Here is a 21,670-nt window from a genome sequence, read left to right on the forward strand (position 1 = left end):
AACATGTGTGCCAAAAACTTTGAAAATCGGGAGATATGCCATTCGATATCGTGTTACCGTGAAGTAGATTGACCAGACACACATAAAAACAGTACAGGAAGTCACTAAAATAAATTTATAAAGAATTGGTTTTATGTTTTACCTTGCTTATTGCAGTGCTATTCAGACGTTTTGAATAATAAACAATCTACATGTAACTGCATATATTCAGACCAAAGGTAGTAAATACTTTTTTTTAAATTAAATTACTGACATAAAAGCACGAAGGAAATAAGCAAATTGAAATTTAAGTACCAATTGAGTAATTGCGATGAAAGACATGTAGGATTAATTTTCCACAACTGTCAATTTCAAAGGAACCTTTTTTTCAACCTTTTTTTCATATGCAATCTGACGTGATGCATGTACTATGATTTGGTGGTATGTACACATAAAGTAGTTATTCATGACGTCTTGAATAGAACGCAAGTACGCTATTTGTAGACAAAAAAGATATATTTCCTACCTAGGAACTGTATTGGCTATGATTCATTGTGATATTGGTAAATACATTCTAATTTCAAATTTAAAGATAGAAATAGGGGCCATTTTAAGGACTAATCGAACTTAGTGGTTCTTTGCGTTTTATTTTAAGGTAAGCGTAGGGATATTCACATGTTCAATTTGTTTATGTTAAAAACCATGTTTGATCTACTCTTTCAACGACATTGTAATATAAGTTTACCGTACACGATTTTTCCTGTTTCATAAAATAGTATATCTAAAGGAAATCATTTTTGTTTTAGTCGTAACAAATGCGTTTTAATAATAGAACATACAACAACACATGTGCCGAAATGTACCCTGGCGTATCATTCCGATTAGAATAAGCACCGTTCATATCGGAGTCGTTCATTTATGGTCATGAATTCCAGGTTTTTTTTCAAATTTTATGTTTTAGTCAAATCTCTGTTTGTTTCTGTTTTATAGTTATTTTTATGTCATCCAGTATAAGGTCGATAAACTACTTTACATATAGTATAAAACAGCATATGAATAAGTCAACGTTAGTATCTTTAACTCTAAATACATTTTCTCATTGTATTGTACTAGGTTGCATTTGGACGCCTGAACAACTAATAAAAATCCTTCTCTTAACCCTAGTTTATCATCTTATCTTAACAACCCCCGCCCCCTCCTCCTCCTCCACCTCCGCCACCTCCACCTCCACCACCACCTCCACCACCACCTCCACCTCCACCACATCCGCCACCTCCACCACTAAATCCTCCTCCACCTCCAAATCCTCCTCCTCCTCCTCCCCCTCCCCCTCCGACCCTTCCTCCCCGTCCGCTGCTACTGCCTGGATCGATGCAATAACAAAATTTCACAAACAACAAAATTATCAAAACCAAACCAATGATAGAACCAAATACTATCAATACGATTTCCCATGCTTTTAAACCATCAGAGCATTTTCCTTCTTCTAAAGCTTTTCTGAAAAGAAAATTGCATCAATATATGAAATACTATTTACAAGTTAATATACAAAACAAATTGCATACAATCAACAAAATGATAAATTAAAAGATTATTGAAATTATAGATAACTAGCATGATTTTTTAAAGCTGTATGCGTTTGCAGAAATATATTCGGTATGTATTATGAGCCTTAGAGATTTTCCAATCAAAATTCACATTGTCGGCTACTAATTTTATTTTTTCACATTTACAATTTTAGTTTTTAGAGAACTATACGTTATTGTATCATGTATATTTCATTAACCAAGTGTACCTGAATCAGACAATAAAATCAAAAGATGAATAATTGTTTTGTTTCAGACATATAATAAAGTGGATTATAAAACGATATGAGCAAATTATTCCTAAGACAGACAAATCAGCGAGTGCAATACTGAGGATGTTGCTCTGTCGATATAAATTAAGAGTTAATTTGGCTTTTCGGACTCGTCCAATACGCCAGACATGTGTTTCGTCCACACAAGTGACGCTCAGATGAAAAATGTTCGGAAAAGTACAGAGTTAAATAGCACAGAGGACCAAAAGTTCCAAAACGTTGCGACCAATACGGCTTTCTGTCTGTGTTAAGAACATCCTTATTATTTAGAATAATTCATACTTTTGCGAACAGTAAATTTTATAAAATTACTATTAAATAGATATAAATGATTACACTGAAGTTGTGACTAACTACAGAATAAAAACGGATACATTACATAAAATAACCATAAATCATGAATAACATCAATGTTGACAAATATGTCAACATCACTGAACGATCTAAATTTGTAAAAATTATATTATTATTATTATGTTTGTTTGCGATGTTTAAATACGCAGAATGTAAATTTGCTTTCGCAAACTTTTTGTTCTTCCCTCGCCGTGATTCGAACCCATGCTACTGAGATATCGTGACTACAAATCGCCTGCACTATATCCGGTGCGCTAGACCACACGACCACCTTGGCTTCATAATAATAAAGCTTTCGGTGGCCGGGTGTTACCTTTCCTAGTCAGTTTTAATCTAGCGTCGTAATACGGTACATGATATATAAGGCATGGAGATGTTATTGTTACAGATCAGCTCAATTGTCTATCGTAAAGGATCCTACAAATTAATGCAAGACACATATTTATATATATGTTGTACACAACAAATATTGACACCTTGTGTTTGTGGCATAACATCTTGGTCACAACTTTATCGTTTTCTGTTTAGTATTAAATATATATTAAGATCCCTTTTGTTACATCTGGTGATCAATTTTATTTGGCAATCGCCAATGGCAGTCAGCAGGGTTTACGAACATCAGTGGTTCGACCTGTTAGTCAAATGCGTTTTGTTTAAATATACCTTTTCACTTTTTTGGTCTTTTGAAAAATGTTGTTTGTGCTGTATTAAGACCCTTCTACAACGAAATTTGTTTTACATGCACACGTATAAAAATTGCGGTTTTTATCCAACGCAATCATAGGTTTGAACGTAGTTTTCTATTTAGACTCGTTTATTTTTTTTCGTTTTGGGCTTGTATCATATTTTCCCTCCGGTTTATATGATCCGTTCATCCTATATTGACTCTTAAAATTCAAGAGTCTATCTGAAATTGAGATTAAATTATATGGCCTTCCAAATACCGTTTCGATCCCTAACATCACTGAAGAGTCATATATTGTCGAAATCTAGATATGGTGTACAAACAAAATATTGCCACCTTGTGTTTGTGGAATAACATCTTGGCCTCAATTTTATCGTTTTCTGTTTAGTTTTAAATTTATATTAAGATCTATTTTCTTTCATCTCGTGATCAATTTTATTTGGCAATCGCCAATGGCAGTCAGCAGGGTTTAAGAACATCAGTTGTACGTCCTGTTAGTCAAATGCGTTTTGTTTAAATATACTTTTTCACTTTTTTGGTCTTTTGGAAAATGTTGTTTGTGCTGTATTTAGACCCTTCTACAACGAAATTGTTTTGACATGCATACGTATAAAAATTGCGGTTTTTAACCAACGCATTCATAGGTTTGAAATATATTATTTATTATTTGCACAACATTTTCCGAAGGATCAAAAACGAGAAAAGTATAATTTCACAAAATGCATTTGGCTTGCAGGTCGCACAACTGATGTTCTTAAACCCTGATGACTGCCATTGGTGATACCAAATAAACGGATCACAATATGTAACAAAATGGATCTTATTATTAAAAAGTAAAATCACAAAAATACTGAACTTTTAAAACGCTAAACCTCTCACTTTGTACGACAGTCTCATCAACTTCAGCCTTCAACAGTGAGCAAAAAGCAAGAATACACTTATTACCAAACACAAAACAACAAACCTGCGAAAAAGATGGTATACCACAAACATTAGGTGCAAACATGTGTACACCATATCCGTAAAGATATTTGTTTTTGTCACACCGCTGGTAAAATATCACGCTGTGATTGGTTAAGCGCCATCACGTGGTGACCCCTTATGAGACCGTAGGGGTTAGTAAATTTCATAGGGGGTTCATGACGCGTTAATGGTGACGTCATTTATTAATGTTGTTGTGTTTCATTGTTAATTTTAAAACGAAATGCAGCAGAAAGAGTTCAGCGTGCGATAAATTCGTTATACTGACCCCCAACGAACCATAGAGGGTTAGTAAAATCCATAGGGAGTGGGGCCCAATTGGTCTTGTGGTCTAATGGGACGGGTACAGTGCAGACGATTTGGTGTCTCGATATCTCAGTAGCATGGGTTCGACGAGGGAAGAACAAAAAATTTGCGAAAGCAAATTTACAGATCAAACATTGTTCGGTTGATGTTTAGACGAATATATATATAAGACAACTCTCCACAAGTGACCAAATAACACAGAAATTAACAACAATAGTCTTCAGCCTTCAACAATGAGCAAAACTAATATTGCATATTGTCTATTTTGTTAATTTGGTCAGTGAGACTGACTGAAATCTGACAAAACATTCCAATTGATTTAGTGTCAGATAAAAGATCCAGTGGTGGGGGAACGAAGGAGTCAACTCAAATTTTAACCGTAAACAGCAAGAATTAAATGGTCGAAATCAGGAAGTACTAAATCATCCAATATATTATCCCTAAGTAGTGTTTTTCAAATTAAAAAGTATGATTGAGCAGACTTTGATTGTAAAATATCTTGTAATTATTGTTAAGATAAATATAGGATAGCTTTTTTTAAATTAGCTCATATTCTTTATATTTTTATCAATTTTGAATTCTTGATTTATCTATTTTTACCTTAGATCACCTAAGTGCATCCTTAAATTATTCAACGAGACTATACTTGATAAATAAATGTTACTTTGTTATTTTAAGTTTGAGAGCTTTGTTTTTCTGAAAAAAAGAGAGACGAAAGATACCAGAGGGACATTTAAACTTATAAGCCGAAAATAAACAATGGCTATAAAATAAAAAGACAAACGGACAAAAAATAGTACACAAAACACAACATAGACTAAGCAACACGAAAAATTGCGGGTGATGTCATGTGCTCCGAAAGAGTTAACATATTCTGCTCCACATCGTGTTGCTCATGTAATACAAACCCGGTAGTAAGTTTAATTCAGTAAGTCACGTACGTTCATGATTTCAGTTTTGAGTTGTCTAGTGGGGAGACCTCGTTTAACTTGCATCTTGTCACAAAGGTATTAAAAAAAATAGGGACGAAAGATACAAAAGGGATAGTCAAGCTCATATATCGAAAATAAACTGACAACGCCATGGCTAAAAATGAAAAAGACAAACAGACAAACAATAGTACACATGACAATACATAGAAAACCAAAGAATAAACAACACCAGCCACACCAAAAACTAGGGGTGATCTCAGGTGCTCCATGTGGGTATGCAGATCCTGCTCAACATGTGGCACCCGTCGTGTTGCTTATGTGATAACCAATAATAGAAATAAATACATACTTGTATTCCTGTACCATGAATTTCAATCCTCCTTCAAAGTCATCAGATAAAAAATAGTCTTCCTTTGCTTCTTTGTATATGCGATTTATGCACTCTTCATTCAAAACCTTAAAAGCAGCTTCACCAGCTGATGTATATATCTACAGAACAACATGAATCATCGTCATGTCAAATATGATATTTGCTAGTAAACAAGTTCATTGAAGCAATATTTACCAGAAGTTTTTAAAATTCAAAAATGTTGCTATATTTTGATATATGCTAAATATATTCACTCTGGTCGTCAAGGCTATGTTTTAGTTGCATTTTGAATATGTACACATAGCCAAATATCCTTTTCTCACATTTGTCAGTGACGTAACTGTTTGTCGTTAACTTTAAAAATGGCGAAGGTCGACAAAATTTGTTACTCTAGAGGTTATTGAAAAAACAAAAACAGATAACAGTAATGACTTTGAAAAGATGCCAAAAACCTTGCTTCTTTAAAAAAGCGATAAACTACTGTTGCCTTTATTTCTCTCATTGATAGTAATATGTTGAATAATAAAGCTAGATCCCTCTGAAAGCGTTTATTATAGTTTATGAAATTGATGGCAGAAGTCATCAAATCGAAAGTTCTGTATCTGCTGGTCTTCAAGTTAGGTTGTTCATAAGTATAAAACTAATGACATGCTTTATTTGCGATGACACAATCATGTTCAAATGAAGTCAACGTAAGAAATTATAATCCAGCATGCAGCCTTTAGCAATGATAAAAACCAAAACCGTGTAAGGCTTGTTTTTCAAACCCCTAGGTTGCTGTGTAGTGTATATGTTTTTATTGTTGCTTGTCTTTTTGTCGATCTTGCTTTTAACTATAGTGTTGCCTGTTTTAAAACAATAAACGATATGTCCTAGTTATACATGAAATAGGCAAATTTCGATTGAATAGTGTTCAAATGAAGAACTTTGTATTAACTTTTGATAAACTGTTTAACAAATACAAAATGTTGTCGAAAAAATCTTTTTTTTTTCAACTTTGCTTGATCATTGGAGTTTTCTCAGATATATACTTCCATAAAGGAATGTTTATTATTTTTATATTTGTTATAAATCAATTAAACAGTTTTCTTTGTCTTCTATTTGTTAGATAATTTTTTCATTTTAAAATATTTTGGGGTTAATAGTTATCAAAGGTACCAGGTTTATAATTTAGTACGCCAGACGCGCGTTTTGTCAACATAAAGACTCATCAGTGACGCTCAAATCAAAATATTTATAAAACCAAACAAGTACAAAGTTGAAGAGTTGAAGTGTGCTTTTAATATACATGAAAATTTCTTGATTGTTAAAACAAAATGTACGCATTTATCACAACCTACAGCATTCTCAGTGAAACGTTTGTTCTATTTCAAAAAGACAAATACACAAATAAACACGATATAAACTATTTGTTAACAATATACATAAAAGAGAGGCATTGTTTTGTTTTAAGCCTAATATAATCTTTTATAATTTACACCGAAAAACCATTTGGTAAAATATGCACATCTTTGAAGGCCATGCATTAAACAGTTGTTGTTTTGCATTCTCGTTTTTTTTTACCTTTACCGTCAGTCGGTTGCTGTTTCATTGAAGTTCGTAACAATTCTGTTTCTAGTGATAGATGATAGATATATACATCATCCAATCAACTATAATAAAAAAAAACTCCTTTTTACGTTTATGTTCAAGTTGATAACTCCGAAAAAAACAAAGGATTAATATTTTTATTACCTGCCTATCGTATCGAGAAAGAAATATAACAACATTATTTCCACAAGATTTAGTTTCAAAGTTCCATTCATATTTCCTCAGTCTGTTTGCAAAAGTCTTTGCATGATATGTTCCCCCACTGAAACAAAATATAAATTCAAAATTATAAAAACACTGTAGATTTGCACTAAATTGCTCTACTGATTTGTATTTCTGTTCAACCCTGTAGGTAAACAATTAAGTGTATTCAGCCTTATGTGGAATAGTTAAGAACTGACTTTTAGTAAACATATTAATGGTTTACTTGAGACCGATAATTTACATCTGTATCAAATACATGCTATGACGCTAGACATATTCATTTTGGGAAAAATCTTGGCATAAATCTTATAACTTGTAAACGATAGCTGAAAAACGAAAATTCTTTGTCATTTTTTTAAAGTTTGGCACGGAAAGTGTTTTGTTTGCAATACTCACATACCTACGTTTTACAAACATTCGAATTATGTTATTAGGTGAAATCCTACTTCTTTTATTTTCGTACCCTAGGAACCGAAACAGTTGTATTATTATAAACTCCTCTTTGTGAAAGGATTTAAAAATTAGCTCTAGTATAACAACTTGTTGACGTTAGAACAGAACTAACTATCAGTGACGCGAAAATAACAGCGATATCACAATATCAGATCGATATTTGGCAAAATCAAAATTAAAGTTTAAAGAAGCCTGTATAAATCTTTCAGTTCATTTGGAAGTTTTGTATAAAATTGATAAAATACAAAAACAATATTTCTTATAGTTTTTGGCAAAAGAGCAAAGAATGGCGAAACCTTTTCATATAAGCGCAATCTCAATATACTTCAGTTTCATCAAGGGCAATAACTCAAGACTTTGTATTTATTTGGCTTTTTAACTATTTTGATCTGAGCGTCACTGATGAGTCTTATGTAGACGAAACGCGCGTCTGGCGTATAAAATTATAATCCTGGTACTTTTGATAACTATTTACACCACTGGGTCGATGCCACTGCTGGTGGACGTTTCGTCCCCGAGGGTATCACCAGCCCAGTAGTCAGCACTTCGGTGTTGACATGAATATCAATTATATGGTCATTTTTATAAATTTTCTGTTTACAAAACTTTGAATTTTTCGAAAAACTAAGGATTTTCTTACCCCAGGAGTAGATTACCTTAGCCGTATTTGGCACAACTTTTTGGAATTTTGGATCCTCAATGCTCTTCAACTTTGTATTTATTTGGCTTTTTAACTATTTTGATCTGAGCGTCACTGATGAGTCTTATGTAGACGAAACGCGCGTCTGGCGTATAAAATTATAATCCTGGTACTTTTGATAACTATTTACACCACTGGGTCGATGCCACTGCTGGTGGACGTTTCGTCCCCGAGGGTATCACCAGCCCAGTAGTCAGCACTTCGGTGTTGACATGAATATCAATTATATGGTCATTTTTATAAATTTTCTGTTTACAAAACTTTGAATTTTTCGAAAAACTAAGGATTTTCTTACCCCAGGAGTAGATTACCTTAGCCGTATTTGGCACAACTTTTTGGAATTTTGGATCCTCAATGCTCTTCAACTTTGTATTTATTTGGCTTTTTAACTATTTTGATCTGAGCGTCACTGATGAGTCTTATGTAGACGAAACGCGCGTCTGGCGTATAAAATTATAATCCTGGTACTTTTGATAACTATTTACACCACTGGGTCGATGCCACTGCTGGTGGACGTTTCGTCCCCGAGGGTATCACCAGCCCAGTAGTCAGCACTTCGGTGTTGACATGAATATCAATTATATGGTCATTTTTATAAATTTTCTGTTTACAAAACTTTGAATTTTTCGCAAAACTAAGGATTTTCTTACCCCAGGAGTAGATTACCTTAGCCGTAGTTGGCACAACTTTTTGGAATTTTGGATCCTCAATGCTCTTCAACTTTGTATTTATTTGGCTTTTTAACTATTTTGATCTGAGCGTCACTGATGAGTCTTATGTAGACGAAACGCGCGTCTGGCGTATAAAATTATAATCCTGGTACTTTTGATAACTATTTACACCACTGGGTCGATGCCACTGCTGGTGGACGTTTCGTCCCCGAGGGTATCACCAGCCCAGTAGTCAGCACTTCGGTGTTGACATGAATATCAATTATATGGTCATTTTTATAAATTTTCTGTTTACAAAACTTTGAATTTTTCGAAAAACTAAGGATTTTCTTACCCTAGGAGTAGATTACCTTAGCCGTATTTGGCACAACTTTTTGGAATTTTGGATCCTCAATGCTCTTCAACTTTGTATTTATTTGGCTTTTTAACTATTTTGATCTGAGCGTCACTGATGAGTCTTATGTAGACGAAACGCGCGTCTGGCGTATAAAATTATAATCCTGGTACTTTTGATAACTATTTACACCACTGGGTCGATGCCACTGCTGGTGGACGTTTCGTCCCCGAGGGTATCACCAGCCCAGTAGTCAGCACTTCGGTGTTGACATGAATATCAATTATATGGTCATTTTCATAAATTTTCTGTTTACAAAACTTTGAATTTTTCGCAAAACTAAGGATTTTCTTACCCCAGGAGTAGATTACCTTAGCCGTAGTTGGCACAACTTTTTGGAATTTTGGATCCTCAATGCTCTTCAACTTTGTATTTATTTGGCTTTTTAACTATTTTGATCTGAGCGTCACTGATGAGTCTTATGTAGACGAAACGCGCGTCTGGCGTATAAAATTATAATCCTGGTACTTTTGATAACTATTTACACCACTGGGTCGATGCCACTGCTGGTGGACGTTTCGTCCCCGAGGGTATCACCAGGCCAGTAGTCAGCACTTCGGTGTTGACATGAATATCAATTATATGGTCATTTTTATAAATTTTCTGTTTACAAAACTTTGAATTTTTCGAAAAACTAAGGATTTTCTTACCCCAGGAGTAGATTACCTTAGCCGTATTTGGCACAACTTTTTGGAATTTTGGATCCTCAATGCTCTTCAACTTTGTATTTATTTGGCTTTTTAACTATTTTGATCTGAGCGTCACTGATGAGTCTTATGTAGACGAAACGCGCGTCTGGCGTATAAAATTATAATCCTGGTACTTTTGATAACTATTTACACCACTGGGTCGATGCCACTGCTGGTGGACGTTTCGTCCCCGAGGGTATCACCAGCCCAGTAGTCAGCACTTCGGTGTTGACATGAATATCAATTATATGGTCATTTTTATAAATTTTCTGTTTACAAAACTTTGAATTTTTCGAAAAACTAAGGATTTTCTTACCCCAGGAGTAGATTACCTTAGCCGTATTTGGCACAACTTTTTGGAATTTTGGATCCTCAATGCTCTTCAACTTTGTATTTATTTGGCTTTTTAACTATTTTGATCTGAGCGTCACTGATGAGTCTTATGTAGACGAAACGCGCGTCTGGCGTATAAAATTATAATCCTGGTACTTTTGATAACTAATATAAAAGTGCATGACGACTTCAGCCAACATGGTTTATTTTGTAAAGTTGTCCTGCTTGAACACTTTCTACTACACCTTCTGTTGAAAACACAAAAATGGATACATTTCGTCGCCTTTGTAAGGACAATGACATTTGTGACATTTTCATAATAATAAATACCTCTGTTCTGCATGAATAGAAGTTGTATTTGAAGAATCAGGCCAAATTTTACATTTTTGTATGAATACCTGGGTCCTACACCGTTACATGTATGTAAATTTTCTAGACCCTCGTCAATCATTAACTTATAAATGAAGTTTATTAAACCCTTTATTGATGTTTTAACTGTATAATATATTAATACAAATACAATGAACATGTTTTATTTGGTTTATTGACCTCAATGAATATCATGCTGACCTCTAACATGTCTAACTTAATTTACTAATTTCAATTTCAATTATTACTGCTCAATGCATGCTTTGTGTCTCACTTGGTATTTTAACGTTGTTAATACGTGCGTCAATGGTGAGTCTTATGTAAATGATATCAGTGTTTGGCGTACAGTTGTTTTTATCCTGGTATATATGATGAGTTTATTAATTACCATTTCACATATAAATCAAACATAGAATGAGTTTAATTGGAAAGTCTTTACGTTGTGATTAATCGATATTTTGTTCATATGCAAGTTGGTTTTCAAAACTACATCTCATTTCCTCGTTTACATATGATCATATATGATATATATTCTATGAAATAACACTACATATATGAAATCTACAATTCATTATCTTTAAGATCAAGTCAAATATTCTTTTGGGCATTATGAAAAATAACTATCCAATGACAATTTAGGCCAGATAAGCTAATATAGAGATACGCTTAGATTGCCAACGAAAAAATAACAAACACAGAACAAACGACGATATGTTTCAGACCTCAGTTTAAAATTCGACCTTCAGCAACGAAAACATCCTTATTAGTAAGATTACTCCCGACAGTACAGCAAGGCATAAGAAATGAAATATATAATAGGAGAAAACAAATACAATAATTACTAATGTAACGTAACTAGATAAAACTTTGCATCTATACTACTAAAGGAAGAGACCGATTTCATTGAGCTGCAACTCCTTTGAAACCATACAAAGTCGGAAATATTTGTGATGTGACGTATAAATGTACTGTTTTGTTTTGCTTGATAACTATTCAGATCTGAGCGTCACTGATGAGTCTTATGTAGACGAAACGCGCATCTGGCATACTAAACTATCAACCTAGTACCTTTGATAAGTATTTACACCACTTGGTCGATGTCACTGCTGGTGGACGTTTCATCCCCGAGGGTTTCACCAGCCCGGTAGTCAGCACTTTGGTGTTGACATGAATATCAATTATATGGTCATTTTAAATAACTTTCATGTTACAAAATTTTGAAATTTTCGAAAAGAACAAAGATTTGCTTATCCCAGGAATAGATTAAATTAGCCGTATTTGGCACAACTTTTTGGAATTCTTGGTTCTCAACGCTCTTTAATTTTGTTCTTGTTTGGCTTTATAACTATTTTGATCTGAGCGTCACTGTTGAGTCTTATGTAGACGAAACGGGCGTCTGGAGTACTAAGTTATAGTCCTGGTGTCTTTGATAATTATTGTACATCCTAGATTTGTCTATGATAATTATTGTACATCCTAGATTTGTTTTTGATAATTATTGTTCATCCTAGATTTGTCTATGATAATTATTGTACATCCTAGATTTGTCTATGTTAATTATTGTTCATCCTAGATTTGTCTATGATAATTATTGTACATCCTAGATTTGTCTATGATAATTATTGTTCATCCTAGATTTGTCTATGATAATTATTGTACATCCTAGATTTGTCTTTGATAATTATTGTACATCCTAGATTTGTCTTTGATAATTATTGTTCATCCTAGATTTGTCTATGATAATTATTGTACATCCTAGATTTGTCTATGATAATTATTGTTCATCCTAGATTTGTCTATGATAATTATTGTTCATCCTAGATTTGTCTATGATAATTATTGTACATCCTAGATTTGTCTTTGATAATTATTGTTCATCCTGGATTTGTCTATGATAATTATTGTACATCCTAGATTTGTCTTTGATAATTATTGTTCATCCTAGATTTGTCTATGATAATTATTGTACATCCTAGATTTGTCTATGATAATTATTGTACATCCTAGATTTATCTTTGATAATTATTGTACATCCTAGATTTGTCTATGATAATTATTGTACATCCTAGATTTGTCTATGATAATTATTGTTCATCCTAGAATTCTCTATGATAGTAACTGTTCATCCTAGATTTATCTTTGATAATTATTGTACATCCTAGATTTGTCTTTGATAATTATTGTTCATCCTAGATTTGTCTTTGATAATTATTGTTCATCTTAGATTTGTCTATGATAATTATTGTACATCCTAGATTTGTCTATGTTAATTATTGTACATCCTAGATTTGTCTATGATAATTATTGTACATCCTAGATTTGTTTTTGATAATTATTGTTCATCCTAAATTTATCTTTGATAATTATTGTTTATCCTAGATTTTCTATGATAATTATTGTTCATCTTAGATTTGTCTATGTTAATTATTGTACATCCTAGATTTGTCTATGATAATTATTGTACATCCTAGATTTGTCTATGATAATTATTGTTCATCCTAGATTTATCTTTGATAATTATTGTACATCCTAGATTTGTCTTTGATAATTATTGTTCATCCTAGATTTGTCTATGATAATTATTGTTCATCCTAGATATGTCTTTGATTATTATTGTACATCCTAGATTTGTCTTTGATAATTATTGTTCATCCTAGATTTCTCTATGATAATTATTGTACATCCTAGCTTTGTCTTTGATAATTATTGTACATCCTAGATTTGTCTATGATAATTATTGTTCATCCTTGATTTGTCTATGATAATTATTGTACATCCTAGATTTGTCTATGATAATTATTGTACATCCTAGATTTGTCTTTGATAATTATTGTTCATCCTAGATTTATCTTTGATAATTATTGTACATCCTAGATTTGTCTTTGATAATTATTGTTCATCCTTGATTTCTCTATGATAATTATTGTACATCCTAGCTTTGTCTTTGATAATTATTGTACATCCTAGATTTGTCTATGATAATTATTGTACATCCTAGATTTGTCTATGATAATTATTGTACATCCTAGATTTGTCTTTGATAATTATTGTACATCTTAGATTTGTCTTTGATTATTATTGTACATCCTAGATTTGTCTTTGATAATTATTGTTCATCCTTGATTTCTCTATGATAATTATTGTACATCCTAGCTTTGTCTTTGATAATTATTGTACATCCTAGATTTGTCTATGATAATTATTGTACATCCTAGATTTGTCTATGATAATTATTGTACATCCTAGATTTGTCTTTGATAATTATTGTACATCTTAGATTTGTCTTTGATAATTATTGTTCATCCTAGTTTTGTCTTTGATTATAATTGTTCATCCTAGATTTGTTTTTGATAATTATTGTTTATCCTAGATTTGTCTATGATAATTATTGTTCATTCTTGATTTGTCTATGATAATTATTGTACATCCTAGATTTGTCTTTGATAATTATTGTACATCTTAGATTTGTCTTTGATAATTATTGTTCATCCTAGTTTTGTCTTTGATTATAATTGTTCATCCTAGATTTGTTTTTGATAATTATTGTTTATCCTAGATTTGTCTTTGATTATTATTGTACATCCTAGATTTGTCTTTGATTATTATTGTACATCCTAGATTTGTCTTTGATAATTATTGTTCATCCTAGATTTGTCTTTGATTATTATTGTACATCCTAGATTTGTCTTTGATAATTATTGTACATCCTAGATTTGTCTATGATAATTATTGTACATCCTAGATTTGTCTATGATAATTATTGTACATCCTAGATTTGTCTTTGATAATTATTGTACATCTTAGATTTGTCTTTGATAATTATTGTTCATCCTAGTTTTGTCTTTGATTATAATTGTTCATCCTAGATTTGTTTTTGATAATTATTGTTTATCCTAGATTTGTCTTTGATTATTATTGTACATCCTAGATTTGTCTATGATAATTATTGTACATCCTAGATTTGTCTTTGATAATTATTGTTCATCCTAGATTTGTCTATGATAATTATTGTACATCCTAGATTTGTCTATGATAATTATTGTACATCCTAGATTTGTTTTTGATAATTATTGTTCATCCTAGATTTATCTTTGATAATTATTGTACATCCTAGATTTGTCTATGATAATTATTGTACATCCTAGATTTGTCTATGATAATTATTGTTCATCCTAGAATTCTCTATGATAGTAACTGTTCATCCTAGATTTATCTTTGATAATTATTGTACATCCTAGATTTGTCTTTGATAATTATTGTTCATCCTAGATTTGTCTTTGATAATTATTGTTCATCTTAGATTTGTCTATGATAATTATTGTACATCCTAGATGTGTCTATGTTAATTATTGTACATCCTAGATTTGTCTATGATAATTATTGTACATCCTAGATTTGTTTTTGATAATTATTGTTCATCCTAAATTTATCTTTGACAATTATTGTTTATCCTAGATTTTCTATGATAATTATTGTTCATCTTAGATTTGTCTATGTTAATTATTGTACATCCTAGATTTGTCTATGATAATTATTGTACATCCTAGATTTGTCTATGATAATTATTGTTCATCCTAGATTTATCTTTGATAATTATTGTACATCCTAGATTTGTCTTTGATAATTGTTGTTCATCCTAGATTTGTCTATGATAATTATTGTTCATCCTAGATTTGTCTTTGATTATTATTGTACATCCTAGATTTGTCTATGATAATTATTGTTCATCCTTGATTTGTCTATGATAATTATTGTACATCCTAGATTTGTCTTTGATAATTATTGTACATCTTAGATTTGTCTTTGATAATTATTGTTCATCCTAGTTTTGTCTTTGATTATAATTGTTCATCCTAGATTTGTTTTTGATAATTATTGTTTATCCTAGATTTGTCTTTGATTATTATTGTACATCCTAGATTTGTCTTTGATTATTATTGTACATCCTAGATTTGTCTTTGATAATTATTGTTCATCCTAGATTTGTCTTTGATTATTATTGTACATCCTAGATTTGTCTTTGATAATTATTGTACATCCTAGATTTGTCTATGATAATTATTGTACATCCTAGATTTGTCTATGATAATTATTGTTCATCCTTGATTTGTCTATGATAATTATTGTACATCCTAGATTTGTCTTTGATAATTATTGTACATCTTAGATTTGTCTTTGATAATTATTGTTCATCCTAGTTTTGTCTTTGATTATAATTGTTCATCCTAGATTTGTTTTTGATAATTATTGTTTATCCTAGATTTGTCTTTGATTATTATTGTACATCCTAGATTTGTCTTTGATTATTATTGTACATCCTAGATTTGTCTTTGATAATTATTGTTCATCCTAGATTTGTCTTTGATTATTATTGTACATCCTAGATTTGTCTTTGATAATTATTGTACATCCTAGATTTGTCTATGATAATTATTGTACATCCTAGATTTGTCTATGATAATTATCGTACATCCTAGATTTGTTTTTGATAATTATTGTTCATCCTAGATTTGTCTTTGATAATTATTGTTCATCCTAGATTTGTCTTTGATAATTATTGTTCATCCTAGATTTCTCTATGATAATTATTGTACATCCTAGCTTTGTCTTTGATAATTATTGTACATCCTAGATTTGTCTATGATAATTATTGTTCATCCTTGATTTGTCTATGATAATTATTGTACATCCTAGATTTGTTTTTGATAATTATTGTTCATCCTAGATTTGTCTTTGATAATTATTGTTCATCCTAGATTTGTCTTTGATAATTATTGTTCATCCTAGATTTGTCTATGATAATTATTGTTCATCCTAGATTTGTCTATGATATTTATTGTACATCTTAGATTTGTCTTTGATAATTATTGTTCATCCTAGACTTGTCTTTGAAACAATCTATTTCTTAGTAAAAAACGCAAATCATTTTAGAAATATCCGAATTCGAATACCGTTATAGGTCACTTGTGCGCACGTTCGACGTACTCCCTTCGATTCTTGTTTGTTTTTTACACTTAATTTGCGTATCAAGGATGGGATCCAGTGGTTGGAACCTCCCTTTGTTGACGATTTATGCATTCGAAAGGGGACAAACAGTTGAAATCCTTCCTTTTTAAAATAGCTGGATCCGCCCTTCACTTGCCTAATTGTACCGCGATTTCGCGGGCATCTTAAGCTTCTAGTATAGATAATGCAAATCATTGACCAATTGACACAATGAAAATACTGGTGGGATATAGTATTAATCAACGACGTACGAAGAAAAACATTTCTTACAAAGTTGGTATAAAACATCTCCTAAGATATTCTTGTCAGACCCAGATTTTTTATAAATCAAATAAAGAAGGAAAAAATACAAAAAAATTGAACACATTACCCCGAATTCATTCTGTTAACTATTGCTAATGAAATTCTGTATTCCCGCACCCAACCGCAAATAAGTTCAGGTGGTTTAACAACAAAAAGCATCTCATCAATGCCATCAGCTGAAATAAACAAAACAAAATTTACGATTGTATTCTAGTGCAATTATCTATTTTATATATTTAGATATTTAGATATATTTTTAATTCTAATAAATTGAAAATGACAATAAGCAGTTTTACACGTTATTATTAAACGTTTAAAGGTTAAGCATACGTTTCGCTCAATGCATATAAATTATGCTATAATTTCAAATTAAATAATATCAACTAGTCGATCTCTTTTTTTTTATTGTTCGTATAAAAATACAAAGCAATTAAAAAGAAAATGCATTTTAATGAATTGTTTAAACAATCACAATCATGTTGGTTAACATATTGAAGTATTTCCGTTTTATGTACTATGCCTATTCTGTGCATGTCTTCTACGATTTATTTTTTTAAATTTCTTGTTATATCCATGTATAAGATGCACAGACATTACATTTGCATGTCATGGGAGAACATGATTAAAAAAAATATTTAATAGTTTAAATCAATAAAACTGTTTTCTATCAAAATTGTGTCACAAATCATGTGCAAAATGACAATATGACAAATATGAGACTGAAACATCCGATAGGTCTGTATATTGAAGTTAGTTTATACATATTTATTTAGAGTGGCTTGGCAACCAAGTTTTGCAACTTATGTCAATCCCGTTCCACTTTGCGGATGCAAGTGCTGCCTTGTAGCGGCATTAGCCTGCTCCTTTTCGAAATCTACAAAGGTGCCTTCAACGTGCAAGAGATATGACTCTCTCTTAACGCTAGTCAGTCATTTATCGTCCCCTTACGACGGACTATCATCGTTTCCTCAAGACCATACTCGCAATTAAAGGTTAAGGCTATAATATTTGTTTTGTTTGATTTAATGTTTACTTAATAAAATTCATAAGATAATAATTACAAAGTTTTATTTAAATAACCTCCGTTACATTGCTTTTAAGTTATGTAAAGTTTTCAGCTAGTTATAGTATGAATTACTTTTTAGCTGTTTCTAGAAACCTCAAAAACTGTGATGGTAGTATGCATTATATATTGAGCCAAAAAAGTTTAGCAACACTTTTTTTTTTTAATTTTTTTTTTTGTTGTTTCTGGAAAAAATTTAATTAAACATCATTAGTTTTACCTGTAATCTAAAACAGTCGTTCTTTTTCCTGGTGATTGATTCGCGCCATTTCAACTTTGCAAGTGTAATTGATGGTTAACCTTCTGTACCTGTAATTTTCTTTTTCACTAACGTTCAGAAACACACCATTGGTAAGAAAAACACAAACACCTTTGAAAAAATTGCATGGAGCGTCAACCAGGCCTCCCCAAAAATGAGCGTCAGAAAGCTCTTGGAATGGTTGATGCCGGAATGAGTGTTGCTGACATCGTGGCTCGATTCGATATACATAAGGCAACAGTTTAGAGACTAACAAACAGATATCGACAAATTGCAACTGCACAGGATAGGTCGATATCTCTTGTTCCAAAAAAATATCGTCAAGGGAGGAGCGATACCTTCGCTTTACGTTAACTCGTGACAAGTTTTTTCCGGCTACAAGAGTAGAACATTGACTAAGGGTAGCTGCTGGTGTGACTGCCAATCCTTCATTGGTGCACTTAGGGCATGGCTGAGAAATTGATTTTGAATAACACTATACTCATTTCCGCATTTTGACCCTCCCGCGCTACATTCAAAGAACTTCCTTATGAATGTGACTGATACAAATTCATGTTGCTTCTGACATGTCATAATTTCATTTTGTTATTATTAAAATTATATGTTGTTATGATTTTGAAATGAAATCAAATTTCACATTTTTGTTGCTAAACTTTTTTGGAATTTTGGATTCTCAATGCTCTTCAACTTCGTACTTGTTTGGCTTTATAAATATTTTGATATGAGCGTCACTGATGAGTCTTATGTAGACGAAACGCGCGTCTAGCGTACTAAATTATAATCCTGGTACCTTTGATAACTATTTACACCACTGGGTCGATGCCACTGCTGGTGGACGTTTCGTCCCCGAGGGTATCACCAGCCCAGTAGTCAGCACTTCGGTGTTGACATGAATATCAATTATGTGGTCATTTTTATAAGTTTACTGGTTACAAAACTTTGAATTTTTCGAAAAACTAAGGATTTTCTTATCCCAGGAATAGATAACCTTAGCTGTATTTGGCACAACTTTTTGGAATTTTGGATTCTCAATGCTCTTCAACTTCGTACTTGTTTGGCTTTATAGATATTTTGATATGAGCGTCACTGATGAGTCTATGTAGACGAAACGCGCGTCTGGCGTACTAAATTATAATCCTGGTACCTTTGATAACTATTTACACCACTGGGTCGATGCCACTGCTGGTGGACGTTTCGTCCCCGAGGGTATCACCAGCCCAGTAGTCAGCACTTCGGTGTTGACATGAATATCAATTATGTGGTCATTTTTATAAATTTACTGGTTACAAAAATTTGAATTTTTCGAAAAACTAAGGATTTTCTTATCCCAGGAATAGATAACCTTAGCTGTATTTGGCACAACTTTTTGGAATTTTGGATTCTCAATGCTCTTCAACTTCGTACTTGTTTGGCTTTATAAATATTTTGATATGAGCGTCACTGATGAGTCTTATTGAAAGTGTATATCAAAGTGTTCACTGGTAATTCATACTTAATATATTCAGAATGATTTGTTTAGGTTTTTTTAGCTTTAAGAGTTACCTACCTTACAATTTTTTTGATATAAAAAAAAATGTTAAACTGTCTTACGGTGATTAGCAGTCAATTTATTTTTAGAAGAAACTTTTAAATGTTGTGAAGATATATCAATTTTAGCCATGATTATGTATGTCATTTTATAATCTAATACTTTTATGATGTATTTAAATGGGTTTTGATGGTTGCAAACTCCATCGGAAATTTGAATTGAAATAATGACCATATCTTGAGGAAAATCTTTTTTTTTTTTTTTTAAAAAGGGGGTTGGGGTTATTAAAATTAAATTAGGGGGGTAAGATTACAGAAAATTGGAAAGAAAGGGGACGGGTGGGGATAAACAATTTATTTGGGGGGAATTTTTCTTCAAGATTTCTTATTTCAAATCGTATAACCAATTTTAAGTTCTTTGACTACAGTTATTCTGTGTCAAAACCTATAATGTGTCCAATTTTGTCCCAACTGTTCAGGGTTGAACCTATACGGTTAAAGTATTTTTAGGTTTTTACCCCAATTTTCACGGTCAACTTAACATATAATGATAGTGCGAGTTGGGCATCATGTACTATGGACACATTGTTTATGTATATTTAAATCTTTTGTTCTGCGTACAATGCTGTCGGGATATCTGGTCCGATCGAAAATGTCGAACATTAAAAAACTGGCGTCAATACACGGACTAACAAATAATCTTAAAATTGTGCACATATGTCGGTACAAATTTTCTAATATATAAGTTTTCAAATAACCAGTCTAATTTTAAATAGTTGTGATATATTTTCTAGACTTCTTAAAAATGACCAGATACATATACACATATTTTCTTCTAAGTTGATTGTGGTGAATTTTTTTTTTCCATTTTCCTCTCCTTTAAATGAACGATTTATATATATATTTTGTCAGCTCTATGCATTGATCCTTCAAATCATAATAATTACCTGCTGTACTGTTCAGTATTTGACAAGGGTCACAAATCCATGAATATTTACAATGTCGTCCACACAGTCCACTTGCAGTATGTGGCCTTGGCATTTTCCCTGCATCATATCCAACAAGACACTCCGGAGAAGCACAGAATGAACAATTAGTTTGTTGAACAAGAAGAATACAAATCAGTAAAGGAAAAATGTAATGAAACACATAACATACATTTATCTTATGACAGAATTCTCGAGGGTTTATGTAATTTTGTTTAAATAAATCCATTTTAACACGTTGAAATGATTAATCGCTATTGTCACATTGGATACTTCTGTAGAGTTATAAACAAAATAGTTCAATCCAGTGCAGTTGTTTATTTTATATATACATTTGGGAGTACGTGTATTTTGAAATATAATACACAAATGTGTAAATAAACAAAATTGTATCTACAATACGCAAAACGTAGTCGTACTTTAAATCGGTTCCGGGTGATTTGCAATAAATATTTATATCATGTTTAACCATCTTAAACTATAAACAAACTATGAACTGCACAAGTATAAGAAACATTAAATGTACAGTAGTGTATAATTGTTTATGTTTTATCAATTCAATTTATACAATACGGGTACATTTGATTTGTGTACGTGTAATTTGCATTTACCTCGAATTTGACATACACAGGCATCTCAGGACTAGAATCTATGACAA

General features: G+C 31.8%; 1 protein-coding gene across 1 annotated transcript; it reads right to left on the reverse strand.

Annotated features, from left to right (window-relative positions):
- Positions 1 to 240: 240 nt before the first annotated feature.
- Positions 241 to 21,384, reverse strand: LOC139492265 (uncharacterized). The gene is made up of 5 exons (XM_071280478.1): positions 20,974 to 21,384; positions 17,245 to 17,353; positions 7,200 to 7,317; positions 5,445 to 5,584; positions 241 to 1,476 (listed from the first exon to the last, which is right to left on the reverse strand). Exons 1-5 carry the CDS (start codon positions 21,239 to 21,241, stop codon positions 1,158 to 1,160), a joined length of 954 nt encoding a protein of 317 aa, XP_071136579.1. The 5' UTR covers positions 21,242 to 21,384; the 3' UTR covers positions 241 to 1,157.
- Positions 21,385 to 21,670: the final 286 nt, after the last annotated feature.

This window comes from Mytilus edulis, chromosome 10 (genome assembly GCF_963676685.1).
Source record: "Mytilus edulis chromosome 10, xbMytEdul2.2, whole genome shotgun sequence".
Taxonomy (NCBI): Eukaryota; Metazoa; Mollusca; class Bivalvia; order Mytilida; family Mytilidae; genus Mytilus; species Mytilus edulis.